The sequence below is a fragment of the Aphelocoma coerulescens genome, chromosome 5, assembly GCF_041296385.1.
Source record: "Aphelocoma coerulescens isolate FSJ_1873_10779 chromosome 5, UR_Acoe_1.0, whole genome shotgun sequence".
Classification (NCBI taxonomy): Eukaryota; Metazoa; Chordata; class Aves; order Passeriformes; family Corvidae; genus Aphelocoma; species Aphelocoma coerulescens.
This window is the reverse complement of record NC_091019.1, coordinates 7,606,090-7,630,830: the sequence shown is the minus strand read 5'-3', so window position 1 is coordinate 7,630,830 and position 24,741 is coordinate 7,606,090. Positions and strand designations below refer to the sequence as shown.

Genomic DNA, 24,741 nt, shown 5'->3' with positions numbered 1-24,741 from the left:
ACTACATTAATTACCGGGAACAGGCATAAACCCCATAAATACAAAATTGCAGAAAGATCACAAATTCAAGACAGAGATGCTTAGCCATAAAGACTTAAAAACATCGGTTGGAACCAGCAACTAACCATTTTGCTTTATTTTTTGCCTTAGTATCTGTAAGATTGCATGTTCTTCTCTAGTTAGTCTTTACTACCCTAATTCTCTCAAAATATAAATAACATTTTTTTTATAAGAGACACAATAAAAGGATCTTTGTAAAGTTCTGAGAAAGGATTGCTGAAATATTAGGTTTCTAAGCAACAGAGTTTTAAGTACATCTTCACTAATTTTTCTTAGAAAATGCTGCTTTAGAACCTGTCATATGTTCTTAGCCATCCAACCTTAATCTTCCTTCATTGAGGGTTAAGTAGCTGTAAAAACTTCAGAAAAAAATACACACAGCCAACTAATGATAAAAATACAATAAAAACTCTTCCCCAGTGTTGAATTTTCTCAAAGTGGTAGTGTTCACAGGTACAAATTGCAGCTTTGTATTACTGAAGTAATATGATCCTTTGGGAAAATAAATTCCTTCCAGTTCTTTCAGAACCAAAGGTGGTATCTCTAATGCCAATATATGAAGGTTAATTGTGGAAAGAGACATTTTTAGTTCCGTTCTCAGAGGTAATAATTTGAATTCTTCCTTCTCTCTCTCTCTCTCTCAGTTAATGTGAGATAATAATAATGATGATAATGATGATGATGATGATGATGATGAAGAGTTGCTAGCCCAATGTCATCACCTGCACTATTTTTATGTTCAGGCTAGCCTATGTTCAGATGGACAATGTATGTAAGACAAAGAAAATAGTTTTAACTTACACAACAACCAGGGAAATTACTATAGTCACCACTGTGAGCAATCCGCAGCAGAAAAGGGTACAAGGATGGACCTTAGACTTGTAGAATAGTTAGAACTGTTATGAAAAACATATTTAATGCTTTAGTTTTCTTTGAAAATTTCATTGCTTTCTTTTAATCAATCCTTCAATTTACAAGAACATTTTCTCATTTTTATTATTTTCATTACCTTTGTGGTATTTAAAGTGAAATCAGGATATTCTGACAAACCAATGTTTTATTCTCCCATGATGGCCTTGAATTTTTATATCTCTTAATATGAAAAAAATATTTAAAAAATACATTAAAAAAATATATGTATAAAAGTCTCATGCATACAGGGAGAACATGCCTCTCTGTACTTGTAAATTTTTTAATTACACAAAAAATTCTGATTTGGATAAATACAGCACTATTTATGCCTTCCTTGCTTGGAGATATGGTTGTCCTCACAATATTTTTTGTAACTTTGCTGTCAAAGACATTCCTTCAACAGACACCATAAGCACAGTGTTTTGTGCATTAGTGTGAGTCCTAGATTGTTTTTTTTTTAATGTGAACGGGATGGAACTATTAAATAATGCTCATTTTTCAGTAGAAAAATTAATTTGTAACAGCAACATGTTTAGAAGAAAGATAAAACTGGGAAAACCATTGCCTGCTTAATTTTACAAGAAGGAACATTATCTAGCAAGGCATAGTCAATTTGAATACCCCTAAGGTATGCTTTCATTGATTTTACTACTTTTTTTCCTCCATGCAGGAGGTTTTGGCAAATACAGAGTTAGAAAGCATAAAGATTTAAAATTTACAGGAAATGTGAGTCCCATAAATATAGAATTGGTCTTAAAATATCATAACTGAGAGATTAAATGATATAAAACTTAATTCCATTATAGCTTAACAATGGAGGCTATAATAGATAATATAGACATATAGACTAATTTCTTTTATTTGAATTATAATGTTACTTAGAGAAATGCAGGGAATAGAGTTAGCTTTTTAATTTAGCTTGAATCTTGAAAAACAGTTCAACTCACGAACACTTCTAACTCCAGTTGCAGTAATCTACTTTCCCTGGGTGGGAGAGGGGATGCACCACCGCAGTGACCAATTTCTCACACCAAGCAGCATACCATGCTAACTAATTAAATGGCTAGAAATACCAGTTGGTAGAAGAAGTCTAGTCTACTATACCATCTAGTCTAAATAACTAAAACCTTGGTTTTATGGAAAAGTGAATCTTTTAGGTGTCTTTCATCACAGTACTTGATACAGAAATTAAATACTCTTTCGATTTTTGAAATATGTTAACAGCTATTTTCTTTTTTTCTCTTTTAATGTATTCACTTCTGTAAAAAAGAGCTTTCTGAAACTCTTTACGCAAATATTTAGCCAAAATTATTTCACTCTCTACTGAAAGTATTCTACGTTTCATCAAACCTTCTATAACTTTTCCAAGGGATAACTAACCTCTAGTCATAATATAAATGGAGTTCATTCCAACTTCATAATTTTACATGTTTTCCTTCTCCTCCTTCAATTTTTATTAACAAAATGAAGTTTCCTTTACTTCTAGACATTAAGAAATGTGCAATGGCAAATTATTCACTCTTACTGATATGCAATTTCTCCTTGTTCTCTAGAGGATGAGGCAGAAGGGAGGGAACTTATAAATGAATAAACTTTTAACATATTTGTAATAAATGGATACTATATAATTTTTTTAGTAATCTTTTGTATACTGAATTATCTAAGATTTTTTTCCCCATAATTTTCTTCACACTGCTATGATCACTAACAGCAAGCTACCCAGTTACCTCCACAGGATTTTGTTAAGTCTCAAGATATAACAATATATTCAATATATGTTGAATATTCAATATATATATTTCACCTGCAAATTAGTCAAAGTAGCACTATACTTTTTGGACTATTGAGCAGAAAATCCTCAACAGTCAGAGCAGACTCTCTCAACAAAATCTGTCTCGCTCAATTTTCCTCTTTTTTTCCTGTTCTATTTGTGTCTTTATAATTACAGCCACAATACATGCATTTGAGATTTCTGTTAAGAGCTCATACAATGCTGTTTGACTGTATGTACTGTCTCAGTAAAAGCACCAGATTTAGCTTTCTGTCAGAGCTGTCATAAGAAAAACACAGCTTGGAGCTTTTCTAGACTGTCAGTGAATGATATCACATCCTTTCAACTCTTTCAGCTGTCATCTCCTACATCTCCCCAAAGGTTTTTCTTTATTAAATGAAGCATCTGTGAAGGCTGTGCCTGATTATTAGAAATAAATAAATTAGTAATAAATATGAAGATATGTAAACAAGGTTTTTGCATCTCACTGTAATGCAGGCAACACTTCAACCAGGAACAAATGAATTCTTGGAATGGTTAAACATCAAATGAGACACTTTCCACCACTGCTCTTCCTGCCAACAGCCCTACCAGTTCTATTAAGCAGCTTTTAAAAGAAACCCAGATAACATATATGCACAGATTGACAGCAAAGAGCATTTGCTCCTCAGCACTTTAATACAGAATATAGCTGGCTTATAAAATATGTGTACCATCTTGAATAGGAAAAGTCCCATTGATAGTCGCCTAAAGTATTCATGTTTTCTTACAGCCTAGATTAGATCCTGTTTTTCAGGTGAGCTAATCTTTCTTACATCTTGAGAATCACACTCCTGGGTGCTTTGATTTTCTTCCTTTTTCAAGGCCACATGAAAATTCTCTTTCTCTGCTGAGACATTTTGCCAGACCTGAAAGATAAAAGAAAAAAAAAATTTAAATGTTAATATATTTGAGATAAAATATCAAATAAGTCACATTTGAAAATTCAGGATAACAATGAAAAACCAAGAGGTCATATACTGCAAACTGTTAACTACTTTATATACTGCATTTTCAGCAAATTTTATACAGGGAATGTCTTAATATACATTCTTGTTAGAGCATTCCCTTGTAAGCGATTACTTCCATATATATAATCAAGGTATTCTACCTAAATGCCAAAGGAGGGGAAAAAAAGCATTTTCAGAACTCATATTGCTTTGACTCTTGTGGATTCTGGGGAAGATTGAGGCTGTGAGTTGACATGTTTATGAACTGCTTTAGCTTACCTCATCTGTCCACAGCCTCTCTCTGCTGGGACCTCCCAAGCTGCAAGCTGGCAAAACATGTTCCTTTTCATGCCTTTCTCTCCTTACACTCAAAATGGACTGCTGTATGGGGAAGGCACTCTGCTATTGCTTTATATAAACAGTGAATTTCCTTCCACCGAATTGTTGCTTGTTTTAAGCATAATTTTCAATATTTCCTGCAACTCTTAAGATTCAAAAGGACAAAAAAGGAAGAGCATGCACTGAAACTATCCTGAGAGCATGAAATTGTCTGCAAGACATATTGAAACTCTTCAGGGGCATGGTGACAGGAAACAAAGCATAATAATTTCTCTGTAAAGGAAAGTTAAAACTTCAGACACAAGTTTTGAAACCTTTCTCACATCTCTTATATTCAGATGAATTACTAATACAAAGTTTTCAGAAATGATGGAGAACAGGAGAAACAAAACCAAGCAGGTCACTATTCACAGTTTAACTTGAACCATTAAAAGATGTTCAATTCATAGTTGAAATAAAATAGGTCACATAGTTCAAATAGGTAAACCGCTCTACAATGAGGATTTGTTAGTTTTATAGAGCAACTGACTACTGGAGGAAGTAATGTGAAGGTAAACAAGTTAAAAAGATCAATATAAGTAATTGTTTTGTTAAATAATAAATGCCATTTAATACCTGTATTGAGTGACCTGTCTGTTTGGACTGAAAGAAATTATAGTTCTTCAAACCTAAATTTCTTCCCATTGAATAAAAGAAGTATATGTTCAATAATTGATAAAGCATATGTTCACTTGATTTCTTGACTACCTGGTCAGTGAATCCCCATGGAATGCCAGCAAAACCAGACAGCTTTAAGCCTTATTAACCAAGAAGAATAAATGCCTGTGCATAGTGTGTCTTGTTTCAGAATTTGCTTCTTGCTTAAGATTATACCTTAGCAAATGATACACAATTTCTCAGCATATTGTACTCATTTCTACAGAACAAGGGGAGGTTTGAGATTTTAGGTAAGTTGTCATCTAGAAAGTACTTTCCAAGTGTCACATTTTCAGACGTTTACAGCATTTCCTATTTCTAGGAAACTGGAAAACAGGAAAACTTCCAATTGTCTCCTGTTTAATTTTAAAAAGAGGGAAGTCCATTATTACATACTAGAACTCTTCCCTCTCCCCAAACAAAATATAAGATTTTATGAGGTTTTGAAATTTCTATATGCTTGCCTGAGCCAGTAGGATCAGATTGTGTAACAAACATTTAAAATCACTTACCAGAGCTGCACTGCTCAGATACCAGCCAAACCTGGGAGCAGTGAACAGGGTTGCTTCATTCCCCGTTTTCTAATTGACGGACATGGCAGCCCTTCAGTTATTACACAACCATCATCTTCAATTATTTTCCATACTATCACCCCAAGGTGACACTGATCTGCATGTCTTAAGTTCAAGTTTAAAACACCACCACACTTCTCACAAAGGCCAAAGGAGGAAAGCAGAACAAAGGGCAAGACCCTGGCTGGGTCCTTTAAATCTGAGTTCTGGCCAAAAGAGCAGAGGGTTTATTGCATCTATTTAGGCTGTTTTATTCTATTAAATTTTAGGATGAACACTGACTTTTTACATGAAAAAAAAAAAATTTAGAGGCTTATATGCTTGGTGATGATGCATGAGTCTTACAGGGAGACTTGCAAACAGAATGTTTTATTGTTAAAAATAACCTCTTATGTAAAAATTAATATGCTATTACTTATCTGAGTGAGGCCTATTTACTAGACTGACATCTTACGTAATAAAAATGACATCAAGTATTCCAGAGTGAAATTGTTTGGATAAAGATTATGAACTCCTTCCCAAATTACTAAAAGTGTTCTAAACTGCCCTCAAATCTTTTCAATAAGGGATTTCAAATACAAATATTTTTTCAAGGAACATGAAATCTTCTATCTTGTTTTTTTTCTTTGAAATAACTTAGAAGCATCTTCTTGATGAGACCTTACAAGCTTGACTAAAACCCAAGCTTTGCATTCCAGATACTTGAAATAATAGTTTAAAATGTACTGAAGGTATATGCTTGCAGAGGAAACTAGACTGTTGATGAGTGCTTTGCTTGCAGCAAAATTTGCAGAATAATTGAAGAGAAGTAAATGAAACTCCTTATTTCTTTGAGAACTCTTCCAAAGTTTGCAGTGGAATAAATAAGAGCTCAGTTCTCCTTCATGCCTTTGAAATTTCCGTCAGTTATGCTTTATATTTTTTTCATTTCTAATATGAAACAGCTTTTCTTCTCAAAGGGTGTACTATTGTTGTAATACCCTCATCTTCCCTGCTAAATAAAACTGCAAAATCAGGTCAACTGAATCCCATCTTTCAAGAGATTTATGGACTTTGATATGTTGCTCAATTATTTCCTGTATTAGAAATAGTGTTACTGGCTCTTTCTTCTTCTCACATGACTTTTGGGCATGACTGCACAATCCTTACTTTGTAGCCAGCAGTTTTTCATGTGAGATGCCAGGGTGCTAGGAACAGGACTACTTTCCAGACGATCTGCCAACACCAATATGGGTCACATCAATGCAATTTTTTCCTGCTACTAAGACTCTCACAGATGAATCTTTTCTATACTAAGGGTTTCTTAACAATCAATATCCACATTAAAAAAAAAAAAATGGGCACTCATACTGATCTAACAGAAAGATTGCACAGCATTTTCAATGTAAGCAAACAAACCAAGCAGTTTCTGGCAGAGCACAAGTTCATGATATCCAAGGACCAAAAAACCCCAGCTCTATGATAGCCATGATGGTTTTCCTCTAATGATGGTCAATGTCTTGATAGGCCCATTTTGATGAACTTCAAATACTGAAATAATGGAGTTTGTCCAGAAACACATTTTTTTGCTATTGTCAAGAGCTAAGGAAGATACCTTGAAGTTTTCAAACACTATTTTTACTATTTCCTACTAAGTAAGTCTTCTAGTTAAAGTCTTCTTGGGGAAAAAACGAGCTCCTTAACATCTCGAACCAGAGGAACTCATCTGTAATTGAACATCCTTTCTATAAGAGAGCCAGTACAGTCCTTCCTGAACTACTATGACCAGGAGGATGATAGTCTCTGTCAAAGACCAGAGCAAAGACTCCTTTCTAGAGTAGTCTGGCATGACATGCAGCAAACTCACAAATGTGCTCAGAGATAAGAAGGTAGCACAGAAACAAAAGATAAAAATAATAATAAGTCACCTTCCACTAGTAATATACAGAATGTATTTGCATTTACAGTACGGAGTGGAAATCCATTAACTATTCTATGGCAGCTAGTATTTAGGTTGACCCCCAAATGCCTCCAGGATGGCAAGGGGCTGGTAAAGGAGAAAAGACTCATAGGAGAGGAGTGCTCTTCTACAGAAATAGCTGGAGGGCTATTCTGGGGCATTTAAATAGGCAATGGATGCCAATTAAAGCAATTCTAAAAATGTCTAGCTACACATAAAAAGAAGTTCCATGTGTTTGTTATTGTGCACTGAATTCTCCTGGTTTTTTCTAATACAGCTTATTTTGAAAGCATTGCATATTTGAGATAATTTCAGTTTTCTAATAGAACCTTAAACCAACACTTTCAGTTGCCTCACTTCCTTGGAACAACTGCAGTTTCTTATTTATATTTCCAGGCAGGTGAGGGCATGAAAACCCTTGTGAAAATGTATACAACCATTTTTTTTCTGGATCAATAAGAGCAGCTCTGTGATGATTCATTGTACCTCAGTTTTCAACAATCAGAATGATGTATTTACTTCTATTTAACTGCAAACAAAAGAGGGAATATCTAAGCCATATGTTCAGAGAAGAATAAACGAAAGGAAACAAACCAAAGTTCTGGTAAAATTATACAAGAGAAAGAGATAAAATTACCTAACTGAAAACAGAATTTAGAAATAATCTCCCTTGTACTAACCTTGTGGAAGTCATAAATAATAATTTATATTAAACTGTGGACAAAACATCACCATCTTCTTGTTGCATAGCATATGTTGGTATGAAATATACGAGACAATGAAAACCTGAAATTATTGGAGTCAGTTGTTTAGGTTGGCTGTTCAGGAAAATTCTTGCTAAATAGAACCCCATGTCACACAGTTTTGTAGTCTAGTGAGGTTAAACATTTACAGTCCTAATTGTATTTTAATCAACAATGGCCAACGCAACAGAATCCAAGTTCTTCTAAGTAGTGCTTAGTACATGAAAACGTGCCTCCTTACTACTTAAAAACAAACTAAGCAAAGAAAAGAAATAATTTAAAGTGTGGTTTAATACAGTGTGTTGATAAGAGAACTAACCTGTATAAGTCTGGAATTTATTAATAGATCACCATAGAGGATAATCAAGTGCATGCTGTGTACAGGGCAATTCTACTGCTACACACTTTTGACCAGTTACAAGAAAGATTCTTAAAAAAAAAAAGATATTTGTAATTTTCCGCAGATAACAGAACTGAGATCTGCAGCTACACCCATGTTGAAGTACTCTGTAATATAAGAGAAACTACTGAAATTTGTGAACAGATGTTATTCCAAAATTGCTTGAAATTGCACTGCAGCATAACACCACCACAAAATCCAGCTATTCAACTTTGTGGGTCACTGAACATGAACATTTTGCAAATGAATACCATTTACAAGAGCACCAGTGCTCTGTAACTTTATGGTAATACAATGAAAAATATAAGGTATTTTGCATCATGTGTCTTCATAATTTCTCATTTATTACCTGTAGTTATTTAGTTTATTGTTTACGTGCTCTATTTTTGTAGAGGATGTAATTGCAAAGTGAATTTAAAGCACACTTGGCTTATCATTCTGCCAAAACCCAAACAGGCTTTCCTTTGCTAAGAATAGACAAAACTGTTCTTCATATAGCAAATTCAATCAAAATATGCTAACATAAATACCAGACTAAAATTTGTACATATAAAATAAAGTCTATAAAATTAGCCATGTAAATGGAAATTACATCTCATCAGTAAAAAGCAATACAAGATTTCAGTCTTACTATCAGCAACACTGTATTCCATAAGAGCAACCAGTGAAACTGGTAAAGTATTTCCTTTCTATAATCATCTGTTGGGGTTTTGTTTGTAACCAGGTTGGTGTTCCTACAGCTGTCTACAGCTTCTGTCTCACTTTAATCATTTGGCTGATATTTACAGAGGAGAAAAATATCTTTTGAAAAGCGTCAATTTTTTCAGTGTATACCAAGAAACAAAAGTATAGGAGAAGTGTCTATGAAGGATGTCTGGACTTCAGGCGGCTCTCTTGAAAGCTGTTTATTGCATAGGTGAAGTTACAGTACTTCAGGGAGTGGGTATCCAGAGCCAGCCCTACAGCTGTCAGCTACAGCTTGTAGGCATACCTGAAGCTGCTTTCTGTTCAAGTGACAAAGTTATTATATACTTTGCTGAGTATCTCAATACAACCAACAACCAATAAGCACCATACACAATACCTTTATATTTGCCTATAGCCTATCATAGCTGCTACCATGACCATATTATAGTCATTATTATCCAATCACAAGAGTAAGTTACAATTTAAGCATACAATGGAACATTCTCAGACCTCTCTTCTTCTTACATCAACATTTCTTGTTTGCCTGTGATATCTTTTTGGTAAAAACATGTTTTCTATTTACTTATGCACTTCTTGAGACTTACTTACTTGGTGAAAACCATGTCTTTGTTTGTAGTTACATACATTTTTCCTATTCATAAAAATCTCCTTCCAACTCATCTCCAACCTTTGCCTTCTCAGTTATTCAGTGATCACTGGTTCAGCAAAACATCTTTTACTCTGTATCAAAACTTGCTTTCATTTCTATCTCATCCTCAGTTTCTACATTCAGAGATCTTTCTGCCAAGCGCTCATACCTGTGAAACTTTCTTACCAAACTTTTATACTCTCCAACACAAAAGCTTGTGCCTTAAAAAACAACAACTAAATTACACTTCATATAATCCAGTTGGAAAATTTAACAAGTCCTATTAGATCTCTACTACTCTGTAGATAGATGCTGCTACATTACATCAGGAGTCTTCTGACTTCTATAGGTGAGAGAAATGCTCTATTGCTACCCAATTTTCTTTCTTTGAAGTCAGCTGGGCTAATGATAGAAATATTTGCCTAAAGTCAGTGCTGCTTCTAACAATATAGCAATGTGTGAGCCAAACACATATTATGGATTTGGAGGAGAGCTTACTGCTGTGGGAAAGGTGTTGATAATAAATTTGAGGGTTGGTCCTGAAAAGTCCTAGGCACAACCACAGCAATTTCAGTGGAAGCTGAGAAGGCTCACTGCCTTTACAAAAAAGGATGGTCTTCCTATAAGACTTTCCTTGTCCCTATTTATTTAATCCCCAAACAGCATTTTTCTATGACCTTTCTGTTTGACATTTCCCTGCGATTAGTTTTCCATCGTGGCACATGCTTTAAAGAAAATGTTTGTGTATTACAGGATTGGAGTCCTGAGTTCAGATCTCATGGTGCTATAGATGGGTCACTCGCTTATCATAAAGTTATGCTCCAGTCATTTTATAATTAATCTGATAGTGTGTTGCTAAGGTCCACGGACATCCTTTGCATAGATATCTCAAGAGAACTGGGTCCTAAAACCTTTATTTATATTATGTAGGCATGAATATGCTGTTGGATATAGTTAAGAGCATAGAAATATAATTCCTAAATTGGTTTCAAGGCACTTTATTGCAGCAAATACACCTGAGCCTATATTACCTAGATAAAAGGAAAAGCAGAATAACCTTTAAATGGCCAAGGAAAGAATTACATTTGCCACATAGCATATCTAGACCTTCTTGAATTATTGTTCCTTCAAAGGACTTTGTAATAAACTTCTGGCATGCATATCATTAATCACTTGTATTTCAATAATAAAGTTTTAATTTGCTGTTTTTCTTAGTCAAATAAGAAATTGGGGCAACTTGAGAAATAACTGGCTTTGCATGCAGTACAAGCTGCATCTACTTTTGATGCCCTGTAATTATTTAACAGTTCAGTTCTGTGAAATATTATCTTTGTTACAGATCTGATAAAAAGCACTTAGTTATCAACATTTTTATAATATTTTTTTAACGGCAGGATAGCTCTACTATGTTTTTCTGCCTGATAGTAACAAAAGTGTCCTTCAAGTCTTATTTCTGAATATAAACTTCACCATGATTTTCAGGGTCTTCTATTACTGTCTGGCAACATATTACACAAAAGTTTTTATCCAGGAGACCTTTCAAAGTATAAAAAATTATTTGAAAATATACCTTGAAGACTATAGTCCTGAGTATGCAACAAGACTGCAGAGTCCCCTACAGCTACTCTCAGTACCTCCAGAACACTCCCACTGTTCTGGATATTATACTTTCTACCTACTTATACTGCCACCTGCAAACACCAACCCACATTCATAAGCAATTTAGCAGTCACAATAGCTGAAGAATTACAAAGACAGATATACAGCACTATGTGACTGACCTATGCAAATTTTCAGCCTTGGGGTAGCTGAAAATTCATCATCTAGATAGTACTACTTATTAAAATAAACAAAATGAAGTAAAACCCCGCCTCACAACCAACCCTCCACAACCCCAGCTAATAAGGACAATATGTCAGAAAGCAGGTAAGGAAAAGGGCATCCATAGCAATATTAAAAAAAAAAGAAAAAAAAGGAAGAGGCATTAGAGACAAATGATAAGCAAAAAAAAGCAAATTTGGTATGTTTTGATAACATGTCTGCATGTCAATAACAACAGCAAATATTCATGCAATGTTGCCTCCATCTTGTCTCCTGGTTTTTAATTCTTGCTTGTCACATCATACATCAAAACTTATTTGGAACAATGAAAAAGTGTGGATCTGATAAGAATCAGCATGCTTAAAAGAGCTCACCTACTGTGTTTTGCAGTAAAGTGCCCCTTATTTCATAAATGAGAAAACAGAAGTACTGCATGGCAAAATGCAGGATCAATTAATTAGTGCAAATAATATGAATAGAGCTTTTTTTTTGTTCAGTTGCCCATGCTGCATTTTACAGGGCTTACTTTACTCAGAGACAATTAGTGAAATAGCAGTCCAGTAAAATTAAGAGGGTTATGGCAAAATACAGAAATAATTCCATCTCCAAACACATACAAGTCTTCTTTCAGGCCCTGGACATGAAAAGTGAATGAGTACATTTTTGGCTTCCTGAGACTTCACACATTTAAAAAAAAAAAAAAAAAAAAAGGGAACAAATAAAAATCAAGATGGCAAGTAAACTGTGGTTTACATTCTGCATAGGAATAAAAAAACTTTTGAAATAGACTGTAATAAAAGTCAAAAAATGAAAAAATATAGAACTGCAAAGCACAGGTTGCACATCATTTGTACAATACAAACGGTACAGCAACAGGGTGAACCTGGACTTTCATTTGTATTATGTTTGTATCATAGGCTATGATACCTATCCCATTAGTATTATACATTTCTCTAAACCTCCTAGCATTTTGGGGAAAAGGCTGTTGAGAGAAAAAAAGAAACCAACCTTCTTCAGTAAATAATATATACATTTTAACCTCTAAATGATGTATGTGGACACAGGCTGGAGTTGTTATGACTTCCTGACAGAGATTTAGGCTTACTTGCTTGCTGTAGTTGAAGGTCTCAGATTGGCATGTGTGATATAGTACACTAAATATACTGCAAACATCTAGGCACAGTATTATTGCCTGAAGATGAAGGGTCACCTTGGCCAAGTTAAATTGCTCTTGATATTTATGTATCACTTCTACTGGCTTTCAACAGAATTTTATGTAAGTCAATAACTTTAAAAAAAAATAGGTGATGTGCTTCTGCTATTTTTGGCTCTAAATTCACACAGAAACAATTTTATGCAACTCTACAGAGGCTAGTTTAATCTTAAAATCATGCATTTGTGATGATTTTTCACTTTTTTCTTTCACTTGATCTGCAGTGGGAGTTAGACATTGAACTTTTCTGTCTACCTTTGTCATTCTCTAGGGGGTGTTCTGCCATAGCATGATAGAAACATGAAGGAAGATAAAGCATGGAACCACGAAATCACAGTTTTTTTTCCCAAATGTCACATGATTTGGAATGACAGCTATTGCTATTATGACAGTCCAAACTATGGTATTACATTCACAACTAGAAATGGAGAGGAAGGCAGTTGGTTCCCTCAGATATATCTATATATGTGTATATATCTATATCTATATCTATATCTATATATATATCTATGTATCGATCTATATATATACATATGCAATGTGTATTTGCAAATACATTTTGTTGCTCTTCTGTGTTGGATTCCATAAGCAACTAATGGAATTCTGACCCAGGGAGGAGGCATCTCTAATCTAACATTCATTGATTAAAACAGTTTCACAGTATTGGTCTTAGCAAAATGACTGAATAATTTTCCCTTATTAATTTTTCATCCTAGAGAAGCTGTGTCCAAAAATTCATGACAAGTTTGTAGTTGCTAGAGGAAGAGATTTTCTTCATGCTGTGTGAGAATCGTTGCTGTTTGCTGCACAGGCACAGAGAAGTTGTTATATACAAGCAGAACTAAACAGATTGTGAAATTTCAGTGGTTATTGAAAGCCAGACTAGTCTATCAGAAAGAAAATAATACAGAAATCACTACAGATAAATAAAGGTAGTAATAAACTTAAAAACCATTGGTATTTTTCATTCTAATTGCACTTGATTAGTAATAGATCTGTGAAAAAATGAATAATAATAAAAACCACCTTTCATTTAGACCAGGAATAAGACCTTGCAATTAAAAACTGCAGAACAAGCATCCTATTTGAAGCCAGAATACTTTTAGTTTGACCTAGTGACTGATATTTCAATTACAGACATTCCTTCATGGCAAAATTTGTGCCAAGGAGTTGAAGTAGAAACCTTATATTTTCAAGAACAAACAGAATGTATACTTTAAACACTTGTAGACTTCACATCAGAAGCTACAATATAGGAGAGGTGATACATAAAAAGTTCAAATACTTAAATTAACACATCATGCACTAAATGTAATTTCACTGTAAAATGGAGTAAAGAAACTGAAGGTATTAGGCAAAAATCTTTTAAGTACTTCACAGATGTTTAGGGACGGGTGTAGAAGTTGTAGATCCTATATAATAGAAATTCATTCCTTTATTGCAGGTGAGCTATTAGTTATACTTAAAAGCACAGTTCATCATCTGCTTCTGGCCATATATCACAGGTCTGCTGATAGAGAATCACTGAATGATTTGGATTGGAAAGGAAAGAATCTTTGTCATCTAGTTCAATCACCCTGCCACCTTCCACTATTATTGGTGGAAGTGTCCCACTTCCATAAGGACACCTTCTACTAGACCAGGTTGCTCAAAGCCCCATCCAAGCTGGTCTTGAACACTTCCAGGGGTATCCACAACTTCTTTGGGCAATGTGTATCTATATTCCTGCTGAGAGCTTTTCTAATGAACTGGAACTACTGGAAAACTAAAAAAAGGCAGCAAAGGCTGCATAAAGCAGTGATAATCAGAAATATTGAGTGGCATGTTGCTGTGGCAAGAGTTGGCTTTAGAGCAGCTAAGCTGTTGCCTGGATTACATGCCAGAGTGTAATTTGCCAGGGCTGCACTGAATTCAGTAGTGATATATTGGCTTGACAGGGAAAGACATTTCCATGCAGGCTGTTAAAAATAAAAACTGCATCATTCCATGTGTTTGGAAAGAGATTGACTTACATATTTAAGTAATAAATAGTAATGGGGTGGACAGCAAAGTCAAGTGGCATTAGCAGTAGCAGCAATGATGACACAAGGTCAGATGCTAAATTATTCTGTAAGGAAATCTATTGTCCTGTAAAATTTTATCTGTTCAGATCTTTAATATCTAAAAACCAAAATATGCTTAAAGGTCCCTAGTCATTTTTCATTTGTTTTTTCCCTAATGAATGTCCATGTAAGAACAGGCAAAATCTGGACTTCAGTTACACTGGATCTCAATATGAAAAATAGGAAAGAAGGTCTGAGTTACATGTTTACATATATGCTGAATTTCTGCTACTGACGACATGGATGAAAGCATTATCTAGGAGCTTTTGTACAAGTGGTAAACTGGGACAATAAAACTTTCAAAGTATACATCAAAATTTGTATAGAAAATCTTTGTGGCAAATATTATGCCAGGTGAGACAAGATGTCCCCAGGGGTTTCTTCTGTCCTTAATGCGTATGATGATATAATAAATTCACAGCATAAAGCAACTTTCAGTGATGCCAAAATATTATTCCAACATGGTATCAGAGACTGGGGGTAGAAAGCAAAACTTTTTTTTAGTGGCTCATTTTTTAGTGGATCATTTCACTTCAGATTTCTTCTAATAACCCTTTGCTTAGCAGTAACTCTAAATGTTGTAAACTTATCTGTAGCTAAAACAAAAAGGAAATAGAATTAATTAGGTTTGAAAACATATGGTTTTGTTGAATACTCATGCATGTAATAAATATTATTAGAGAAAAAAACTTGTTAATAAGTTTTTACAAGTCAATTACCTATATTAGATTATATCTAAAGTTGTATTTTCACATTCCCTTAATAATAGCTACATTTTTACGTCATTTTTTCTTATAGAGTGGGCAAGTTGAAATACCTAGTATTTTGTAGATGCAAAGCTCAGTGATGATTGCAAATATATGTATATATAAACTACATGTATAAATACACCTTCTGCTTCCTTTTTCCACCACTTGTGAAGTTTTAAAAGAGGCACCCTTCATCCTTCACTGTAGGGAAAGCAAATTTCTTTTCTATAACTATTAAGATACTTAGCATCCTCAGTTGTGTGTGGGAGGTTGATGTTGTAATACTTAAGAAACTGAAACCACCAAATAAACACATTCCTTCAATAGCACTCTTGATTTTTAACAGCCATCACATATAGTGGATAATGAACACGGTATAACATTACTTACACTCAGAGCAGCAATAATACACACCATCAGAATACACTTTATAAGCAATTACAGTCTTCCCAAATGAACGAAACAGCTACTCAAGTTACAGTCACGGACATGAACATCTGTATTTTCAGGAAGACAAAGATGCTCTACCCTGGAGGAGGTACAGACCCTAGAAAAACCAGCCTGGTGAAGCTGGAACCCTTCTGAATCATGATCTGAATTCCACAAATGGGGTCACTTGGAGAAGTGCTTTTCCTTTAGAGGCTTTGACTTTTCTTCCCCAATTCTGCCTTAAAAGAGGCTTTCTTATAAGGAAAGGAAGTTTTTTTTAAAAAAAACCCCTCTACTTGCCTGTTTATTTAAGTCCCTTCTTAAACAGTTGCTCTTATAAAAAATTACCTCACAATATAATAAAAGGATAACAGCTTCACCAACAGAGATAAGGACTATTGTCTTTCAAAAAATATGAGAAAAAAGGACTTAATAAATAATCTATAAATTACCTCAAATATGTAATAATTAAATATTTAATAGTAATTAATTATATGAATCCATTGCTTCCAACACTCAATTTGAGCACCATCCAAATAACTTTTAAGGATTTGAACCAAAATATTCTTGATGCTAAAAGTTTTTTCTTGTAATTCAGTGTCTGTTTTTCCATTATATGAGAGCACATTCCTTCAGACTAAATGACTTTCAATTTGACAAGAAAATAACATTTAATTTACTATTTTTAATTTTCCATTTTATCTATTATTATTTTAGCATAAAATAATAAACATAGAAAAGGGGGAAGATTAACCATTTTGGAAGATGACGAGACTTCACGTGTAAAGCAGTTAGTAGTTTTTTTAATTGCTCAAGGCTAAACTGAACTTAAATTGCTTGGATTTAATCACTAGTTTATTCTGCAATTCTTATGCTTTATGATTAAATGCAATGCTTTTAATCAAGTTACTAGAAATTCCTAATAATGACCAAAATGCCTAATGAATATTTTCTTTGTGAATATTTCCCAAACCAAATCTTTGCTCAAATCAAAGAAAAGGATCTTAACTGTTGTAACATAAAAGGATTTTAACTTTCTCTAATGTTTCCCACTTGGCTTCCTATATACATATTAAGTCAAACTTCGTAAGATTAATAATACATATTTTCTAAAGGATACATGCATAAATAATTTTCAAATAAATCTTCAATATATCCTTGGGTAGCAAAATTCCCTTGTGAGTACTTTAAAAATTAAACTATATATTGTAAACCACTTAAAATGATCTGTTAGCTCCTCTGCACAATTTCTGTCTTCTTTTACACAGAACATCCATAGAAAAAATTGCTAATGTTAAAAAAAAATTAAATGGGGTTACTAATGCCTAACTGCAAAGACACATAAATTCACTTTTATTGTCATTGCTCACATGCCTATATTTTTTAATCAAACATGTAAAAAACACAGCAGCTAGGAAAGTCAAAAGATGAAAAATGTATTACTATTTTTCTGCTAAATGCAACTTCAACTAAAATTAGAAATAACATACATTTTACCAATCATCTCTGCTGTCACCAGGCAAAAAAGAGAGAGAAACATAAAAAAAAACATTTGATGTGAGTAGGTGAGGAAAGATATCGCTAAAATAATAACATCTGAAGAGTAATTAAGGGGTCTTCTCTTTCTCTGTTTCTGATAAAGACAAGTAAGCTTGTCCAGAAATCTGTTGAGCATCACAGCAAGCTTGAGGCTGCTCTTGTTTGGGGTCCTGGCTTTAGACTGAAGCAAAATTAGGGAATAGTATGCTGTCCATACTAATCCATGGGTCCATGTGAGACCATTCACCATACCTAACAAACTGGATCTTGATGTTATTTAAAACATTCCTTAAGAAATTTAAATTTTATATATACATACACCTTTTTAACCACTGTCAAGCAATAATCCACAGTATTTTGAGACATATTATGTACTAGATTATGGGAGACTTTATTGAAACATCTGACAGGTAAAGATGTTAATTAAAAAAGGATATTTGGAGGGAGGCTATGGAGTGATTTTCGTTTACAGGAAAACTGATCTGCAGTTAACAGCCACAAAAGTGCAGCAATAAAGAGTTAACAGTTACCTCTTTAACCCATTAGCACATTGCTAATTTCAGAGTTGAACCCTGGGGTAATGGGCCACTCCAGCTACTTATACTCTGCAACAAAGAGGAGTGAGGCCAAATAGTTAATGAAATGAAGATAAATTAGATTGTATCACTAAAACTTGAAGGAAAAGGATATTGTTTTAGGGGAGTTACAGACTAAATAAGACATACCAGGTGCTTTTTTCCCAATTTCTCTTGATTGAATTCAGTTGAAGAAAACCCCCTCTAAAGCTAATTTATTAACAATATAATGTACTAATAATGAAGACTTCTATAGAGTAAGTAATAATAATAAAACCAAAGAGCTTTAGCTTCCAATTTAATGATCTCTGGTGCTAAACATTTTTCCAGCATGTAATAACATTTTATTAAAAATTAGGAACAGAAGAAAAAGGGCTGTAGAAAAAGTTCTGTGGAATTTTTATGAGTCAACAGCAAACCCATACTCAATCTAATGTAAATTCTGGAAGCAAAAGATATGAGCAAGAGTTGCCATAACCTTGTGAACCACCATTAATATTAATACAGGATTATAGCTGCCATCTACATGATCATAATGAGAACAAAACTCTATTCATAGGCAGCTATGAAAAGCAGAATAGGAGAGACTTACATGAATAAATAAGTCATGCTAGTCTTGCTTTTGCAATTAAATTACCTTCTATCTATTTAAAAACAAAATTCTTAATCCGTTAGCCTTACAGACACTCACCTGAGATTTCTATGGTAAGTATCTTAGAAGACATGTATTCCTTAGTGTTTGAAATGAAATCCTAAAACAATGGATAGTGTAATTTTTCAATGCCATTTTATTCTTCTAATGTTTATGCATTAGGAAAGGGTTATATGACTGCATGTCATTACTGCATAGTACAAAATGTGTCTGAGTCTACATTTAGTAGTTGCCCTCTTCTCTTTTTAATTACAGTTTTCTAATCCCCTAGTTGAACACAATGATCTACAAGTCACTGAAACTGCAGGTCTTGGTGATATCAACTGTGGCAGAAGCAAAGTTGGAGGCAACAAAAGTCGAAAAGTTCTGACGTACCAGAAGGTGACTCTTAAGGCTTTAATGGAGCACAAATCTATACACTGCCCTCAATGCTCCTGCTGTTTGCTTATAGCTGACCATAGATGGAAACAGGATAAGTGAGGCTGGAAAAGACCTCTAAGATCGTCAAGTCCAACCATTATCTAGTACTGCCAGGTCCACCGCTAAACCATGTCCCCAAATGTTAGAAGCTCCACAGGACGAGGAGCCCGGATCCCAGTGGGGGGAGAGAGAAACACAGTCCAAAACCAATATGGTTGATAAGCGAACTCTGTTTATTAGCAGTCCAAAGGCACTTATATAGTATACCAGCTTGTTAACTCCTAAGTGGCTTAAAGCTTATCAAAACACATTTCTATTTCTACATAATTGGACTTACATTGGCAAGTTTCCATAGTCTTGTTATGATCAAAAGAATTCTGTGCCCATCTCCCTCGTTCACTCCCGGATAGCACAGCTGCAAGTTTTTCACTCCCTCTCTGTTTTCTCAGGCCTTCTTGTTATCTTTCACACAGGGATTTTCCCATGGAAAGTTTTCTCACACACAAGCCTAAAACTTCCAGGCCTATTGCTTGCACAGTTCTTTTACTGATCCCAATAATTCTATTTCCCAACACCCAAACACCATATCTATTTGTTTTTAATATATCTAATATAAAAAACTCATATATAATATTTTGTGCCCTTTAAGTTTTCCTTCTGATAAAGTTATGAGGTCACACATTATTTTTACCCCCAATTGTGAGCATAAAACTATTTCCAAATAATAACCCTAATTACAGAATCAAAGAATCACAGAATTAACTAGGTTGGAGAAGACCTTTGAGATCATCAAGTCCAACCTATGACCTAACACCACCTCATCAACTAAACCATGGCACTGAGTGCCACATCCAGTCTTTTTTTAAACACCTCCAGGGACAGTCACTCCATCACCTCCCTGGGCAGACAATTCCAGTGCCAAATCCCTCTTTCAGTGAAGAATTTTTTTCCTAATGTCTAGCCTAAACTTTCCCTGGTGCAGCTTAAGACTGTGTCCTCTGGTTCTGTCAGTGGTTGCCTGGAAGAAGAGACCAACTCCCACCTGGCTACAACCTCGTTTCAGGGAGCTGCAGAGAGTGATAAGGTCTCCCCTGAGCCTCCTTTCCTCCAGGCTAAACAATCCCAGCTCCCTCAGCCATTCCTCATAGGGCTTGTGTTCCAGACCTTCACCAGCCTTGTTATCCTCCTCTGGACTCATTCGAGCATCTCAATATCCTTTCTAAACTGGAGGATGCAGAACTGGACACAGCACTCAAAGTGTGGCCTCACCAGGGCTGATTACAGGGGAAGAATGACTTCCCTGCTCCTGCTGGCCACACTTCCTGATACAGGCCAGGTGCCATTGGCCTTCTTGGCCACCTGGGCACACTGCTGGCTCATGTTCAGTCGGCTGTTGACCAGTACAGTAGTAGTAATTTTTCATAAGTTCTTGAGCAAGGAATTTGCAATTGCTTTGGTCCAGTGGTGTGTTAGTTTGAAAACAAACCAGTGGGAGGCACCAAGTCAGAATAACAATTTAATGGGGAAAATTAAAGAAAAGGGAAAAAAGAAAGACTAAAAGAAAACACTGGTTCAAACTGACAGAGTCAAGATACAACCTGAGTCCCTGTTAGGCAGGGTGGTGGTAGCAATCTGGTAGAATGATGGTTGCAGTCCTCTGTGATCCTGTAGAAAAAGGGTCTGCACTTCCTCAGAAGGTCCAGTAGTGGCTGTGTAGCTCCTGTCCTCTGGAAATCCAGTGGAAAAGGGTTGTCTCTGGTGTTCAGTCTCAGATTATATCCACAATGGGATGCTTGGTTCCTCCCTCTGGGTGGAGCATCTCACAATGGGGTAATGAGTCAGGAGGCCAAGTGTTGATTAGGCTCATTAACAGAAGATAGTCCGGAGGGAGTTATCTCTGAGTCATGAGGCATGGCATTGATGGGCCATTAACAGCAAGATAGTCTGGGGGGAGGAGGCAAGGAAACACTGCCCCACCTGATTTCCACAGCTCATGAGGATGGTAATAGAATACACTGCAACCCAGGACAAGTGGTCAGAGCCTTCATTATGGAATATTCTGATAAATTGTATCTTGGCTCTTTCAGCTGGTTAATTTTTCCTGAATCACACTATTCGGTTAGTTTTCTAGGATCTATGAAAATCCTGTTCATTTAAGGATTGAGTCCAAACGACACATTCCAGACATTTCTTCATTCCTTCAAAATGTACTTGTTTATTTTGAAGAAATGTACACATAGAACTGTATTTATTTTTTCAAATTTTAGTTAATTTTATAATTAAATAGCCTGAAGTATTGAGTGATATGATCATTGTATGACTGATTTAGTACAATTAACTATTGCATTATTATTATTTTATATAAATGTTTCTATCAATAATTTCTACTTTTGTATATTAAATTAATAAGGACTAGAGCCTAGGAATATTCTGTCTTCCTAGTTAAATCATATACCCTTTGTACAAAACCAACTTCAACCTCCTCTCCAATTAAATTAGTGAAGGAGCTAAGAATCATGACAATGTGATCATCTTATTTTTTAGCAGCCTTGCTCTGTGTTTGTAGTAGATGTTCAATATTTATGCACTCAGAATAACTGTGAGATTAAATTTTACCTAAATACATTATTTCTGAACCAAACCATTAAACTCAACTTCTTAATCTCTGACATGGCCATTTCAAAATGCTCTTCAGAGTCTTGGTCTTGATGAACTTTCCAGACTTGTACTTTCTTTGAAAAGTCTCACAAGCTCTTCTCTTTGCTCCTACAAGAACACTATTTTAGTCTAAACAAAGATATAAAGTTCCCGAAGCTTACTTTGATGAGAAATGAAAGAAGTACTTATTTCCAAAGAAAGGGACGATGGCCCACAGTACTTTAACTTTCCTGAATTTTTGTACTCAGTAATGTATGCTGGAGTCCACTATTCACAATATATGTGAGGCAAAGGAAATTACTCCTTGCAGAATTTTTTAATCACAAAAGTGATTCATTTTCCTGTAAGATCTTTAAATCTTTTCACAATGGAGTGGTAGTTGCCCTTTCAGTCTGTACTATGCATTTCTATAGAAGGATAGTTCTCATTCCATTCAGCCTGTATTTTCTCCATTGAGACAAGGACACTGATGTGGCATTCATAGGTTGTCTTTCAACCTATGCCATATACAATATGGGAATGGGTGCCATTGTTTACAGTTTGATATTCATGTGTATTTCCACTCTTAGTGCAGTTCACAAAACACAAAACATGCCGGGAATGTATAAAGAAGGAGTTAATTTGGGGAATACACAGAACAATGTTTTTGCATTAGGGAAAAAACACTACAGAAGCAGCTAGCCCCTACTATTCTGATATCACCATATTCCCCGTGATTTTTGTATTCAGCCTTGGTACTGGAAATAGAATTTTCTTCTGTTTCACTTTTGATTTTGGTTTGCCATTAACTTCCCACTGCTACTAAAGCTCATTTTCTTGCATTTGGAGCACAGGTATCTTTACACAGCACAGCCGAAGATATTATTAAAATTTTTGGGTTTTTATAAGGTATATTGTTATCCTTTTTCAGAAAGAAGAATTAATAGAAATGGAGTAAGAATGCAGTTTTTCTACTAGCTCTGTATAAATTCATAGAATTTTTTTGTCATGCCAAGACACAGTAAGTGCAGAAAATGCTTCACTAGGTCTTCAGTAACAGTGCTCTGATTCTCTGATTCTCTGATTACACCAACCCACACTTCCCATGGTTGGCAGCCTAGTCAATATTATGATTTCCATTTATAAATGACACTTTCTAAGTATCCAGGTCCTTAGGCATTCATCTGGAGAATAAAAAGGAAAGCAATGTTTCAGTCCTCTTTTGTCCTCATTTTTCTCTTTCATCATCACCTCTGTAATGGGAATGAGGCAAGAAAAGTACTACAACAAAAGATAGATCCAACTTTCAACTTGTTTGGAAGCATTTTCCACTGGCAGAACATAGAATACTTATTGTTGTGACATTACAATGCAAAAGAAACTATATAATAAAAGCAATTGTCAGTAATACAGAAAGCTAAAAACCGCATGGTTCAGGATTAACAATCCGCCTTCTGGTTATGCTTGATTTTAGTTGTGTCATTGAACTTGTATGCACAGAGCCCTAAACTCATTTGTCAATACTTTTGCCACCAGTGTTGTGCTATGACTGGTACATGACAGACAAAATGGCTTTGAATTGAAATATTAGTGCCAATTTACATGGTAAATTCTGTATTTTACATTCTTGTACATTGCAAATATTAACTTATTTAGGATATGTCAAAAAACCAGACCTCAGACTTACACTGCCTTTGATCACTTTAAGATAACTTTTTCTATGATTTAAATGCAGTAATTTTCCATTACTACACAATTTTCCAGATTAATGAACACTCCAGAACAACAACTTTATTTTGCATTGATTCAGGCACTTATAATGCACTGCTTTGCACACATTTTATTATTTTTCATATTGAGAGGGGTTGATCAATAGTTAACTCATGTAAGCATGAATTAACTAATAAGAGTTAGCAAATGTTAATCACAAGCCTGAGAAGCAGGATGCGCCTCAGCCTTGTCAAGATAAGAGAAACAGAATGCACCTTGTCAAGATAAGAGGAACAGAACCTGTTGAAACCGGCACAGAAACTGCTGCATCAGCCAACCAAGGATTGCGCATGCTCCAGAAAGGTGAAAAATGCATTGTGAGGAAGACCAGTAGCCTTCACCAGAAAGACCCCTGAGGAAGACACAGAGCCTTCCTCAGTGCAACCACCAGGGTACACAGCGCCTGCACAGCATGTATGCTAATGATATTAATGACTTCCGAGAAGTAATTTGTATAACAACTCCTATCCCAAGGAATGTGATGAATTTTCATGACTGTAACCATATACTGTGCTCTGTGGAGCGTGTGTTAGGAGGAGCGATCCCCCACGCATCTGGTGCGGTGAATAAAGCAAATGCCCTCTTCTCTGACTCTGTCTCTGAAGTGTCTCTAGGCTCCATTTGGAGTGATTCAACATCACATTCTCTAGAAAAAACAAAATGACCATGTAATTTATTTTCAAGAAGTTTGGCAACTTGCTTTCCTAGTTATCCTTTTGACACCAGGTTCTTGTGCTAAATATCTCTAACAAGCTCTCAGGTGTTACAGTTACCAATAATGACCACAAATATACAATATACCTACTTATTTGGTACTTTTTTTTTTTATGAGGAAGCACCCCAATCCCAGGAATAATTGTCCCCAAGTGGTACAGCTATCCTACACTGTATGATTTATCCTTCCATGGATTTAAGGTAAGTTTGACATTTTAGAATGCAAATTTTAGGCTGGATGAGAATATCTTAAAAATAAGATATTTACCAGACAAATGATCGTTTGTTGCTGGAAGGTGAAAGTGCTGCTTATCAGACATGACAAGATGTTTAAGTGCTGCTCATCTTCAGTTCCCACGTTTA

At 35.1% G+C, this 24,741-nt stretch overlaps 1 protein-coding gene across 3 annotated transcripts in view; it reads right to left on the bottom strand.

The window, feature by feature from the left end:
• The window catches only part of LUZP2 (leucine zipper protein 2), a 196,873-nt gene that overhangs the window by 9,103 nt on the left and 163,029 nt on the right, over positions 1 to 24,741 (bottom strand). For all 3 annotated transcript variants that reach the window (XM_069018815.1, XM_069018817.1, XM_069018816.1), the window contains exon 10: positions 3,559 to 3,651. In XM_069018815.1, the coding sequence (XP_068874916.1) occupies positions 3,559 to 3,651 (93 nt within the window). The remainder of the gene's footprint in view (positions 1 to 3,558; positions 3,652 to 24,741) is intronic.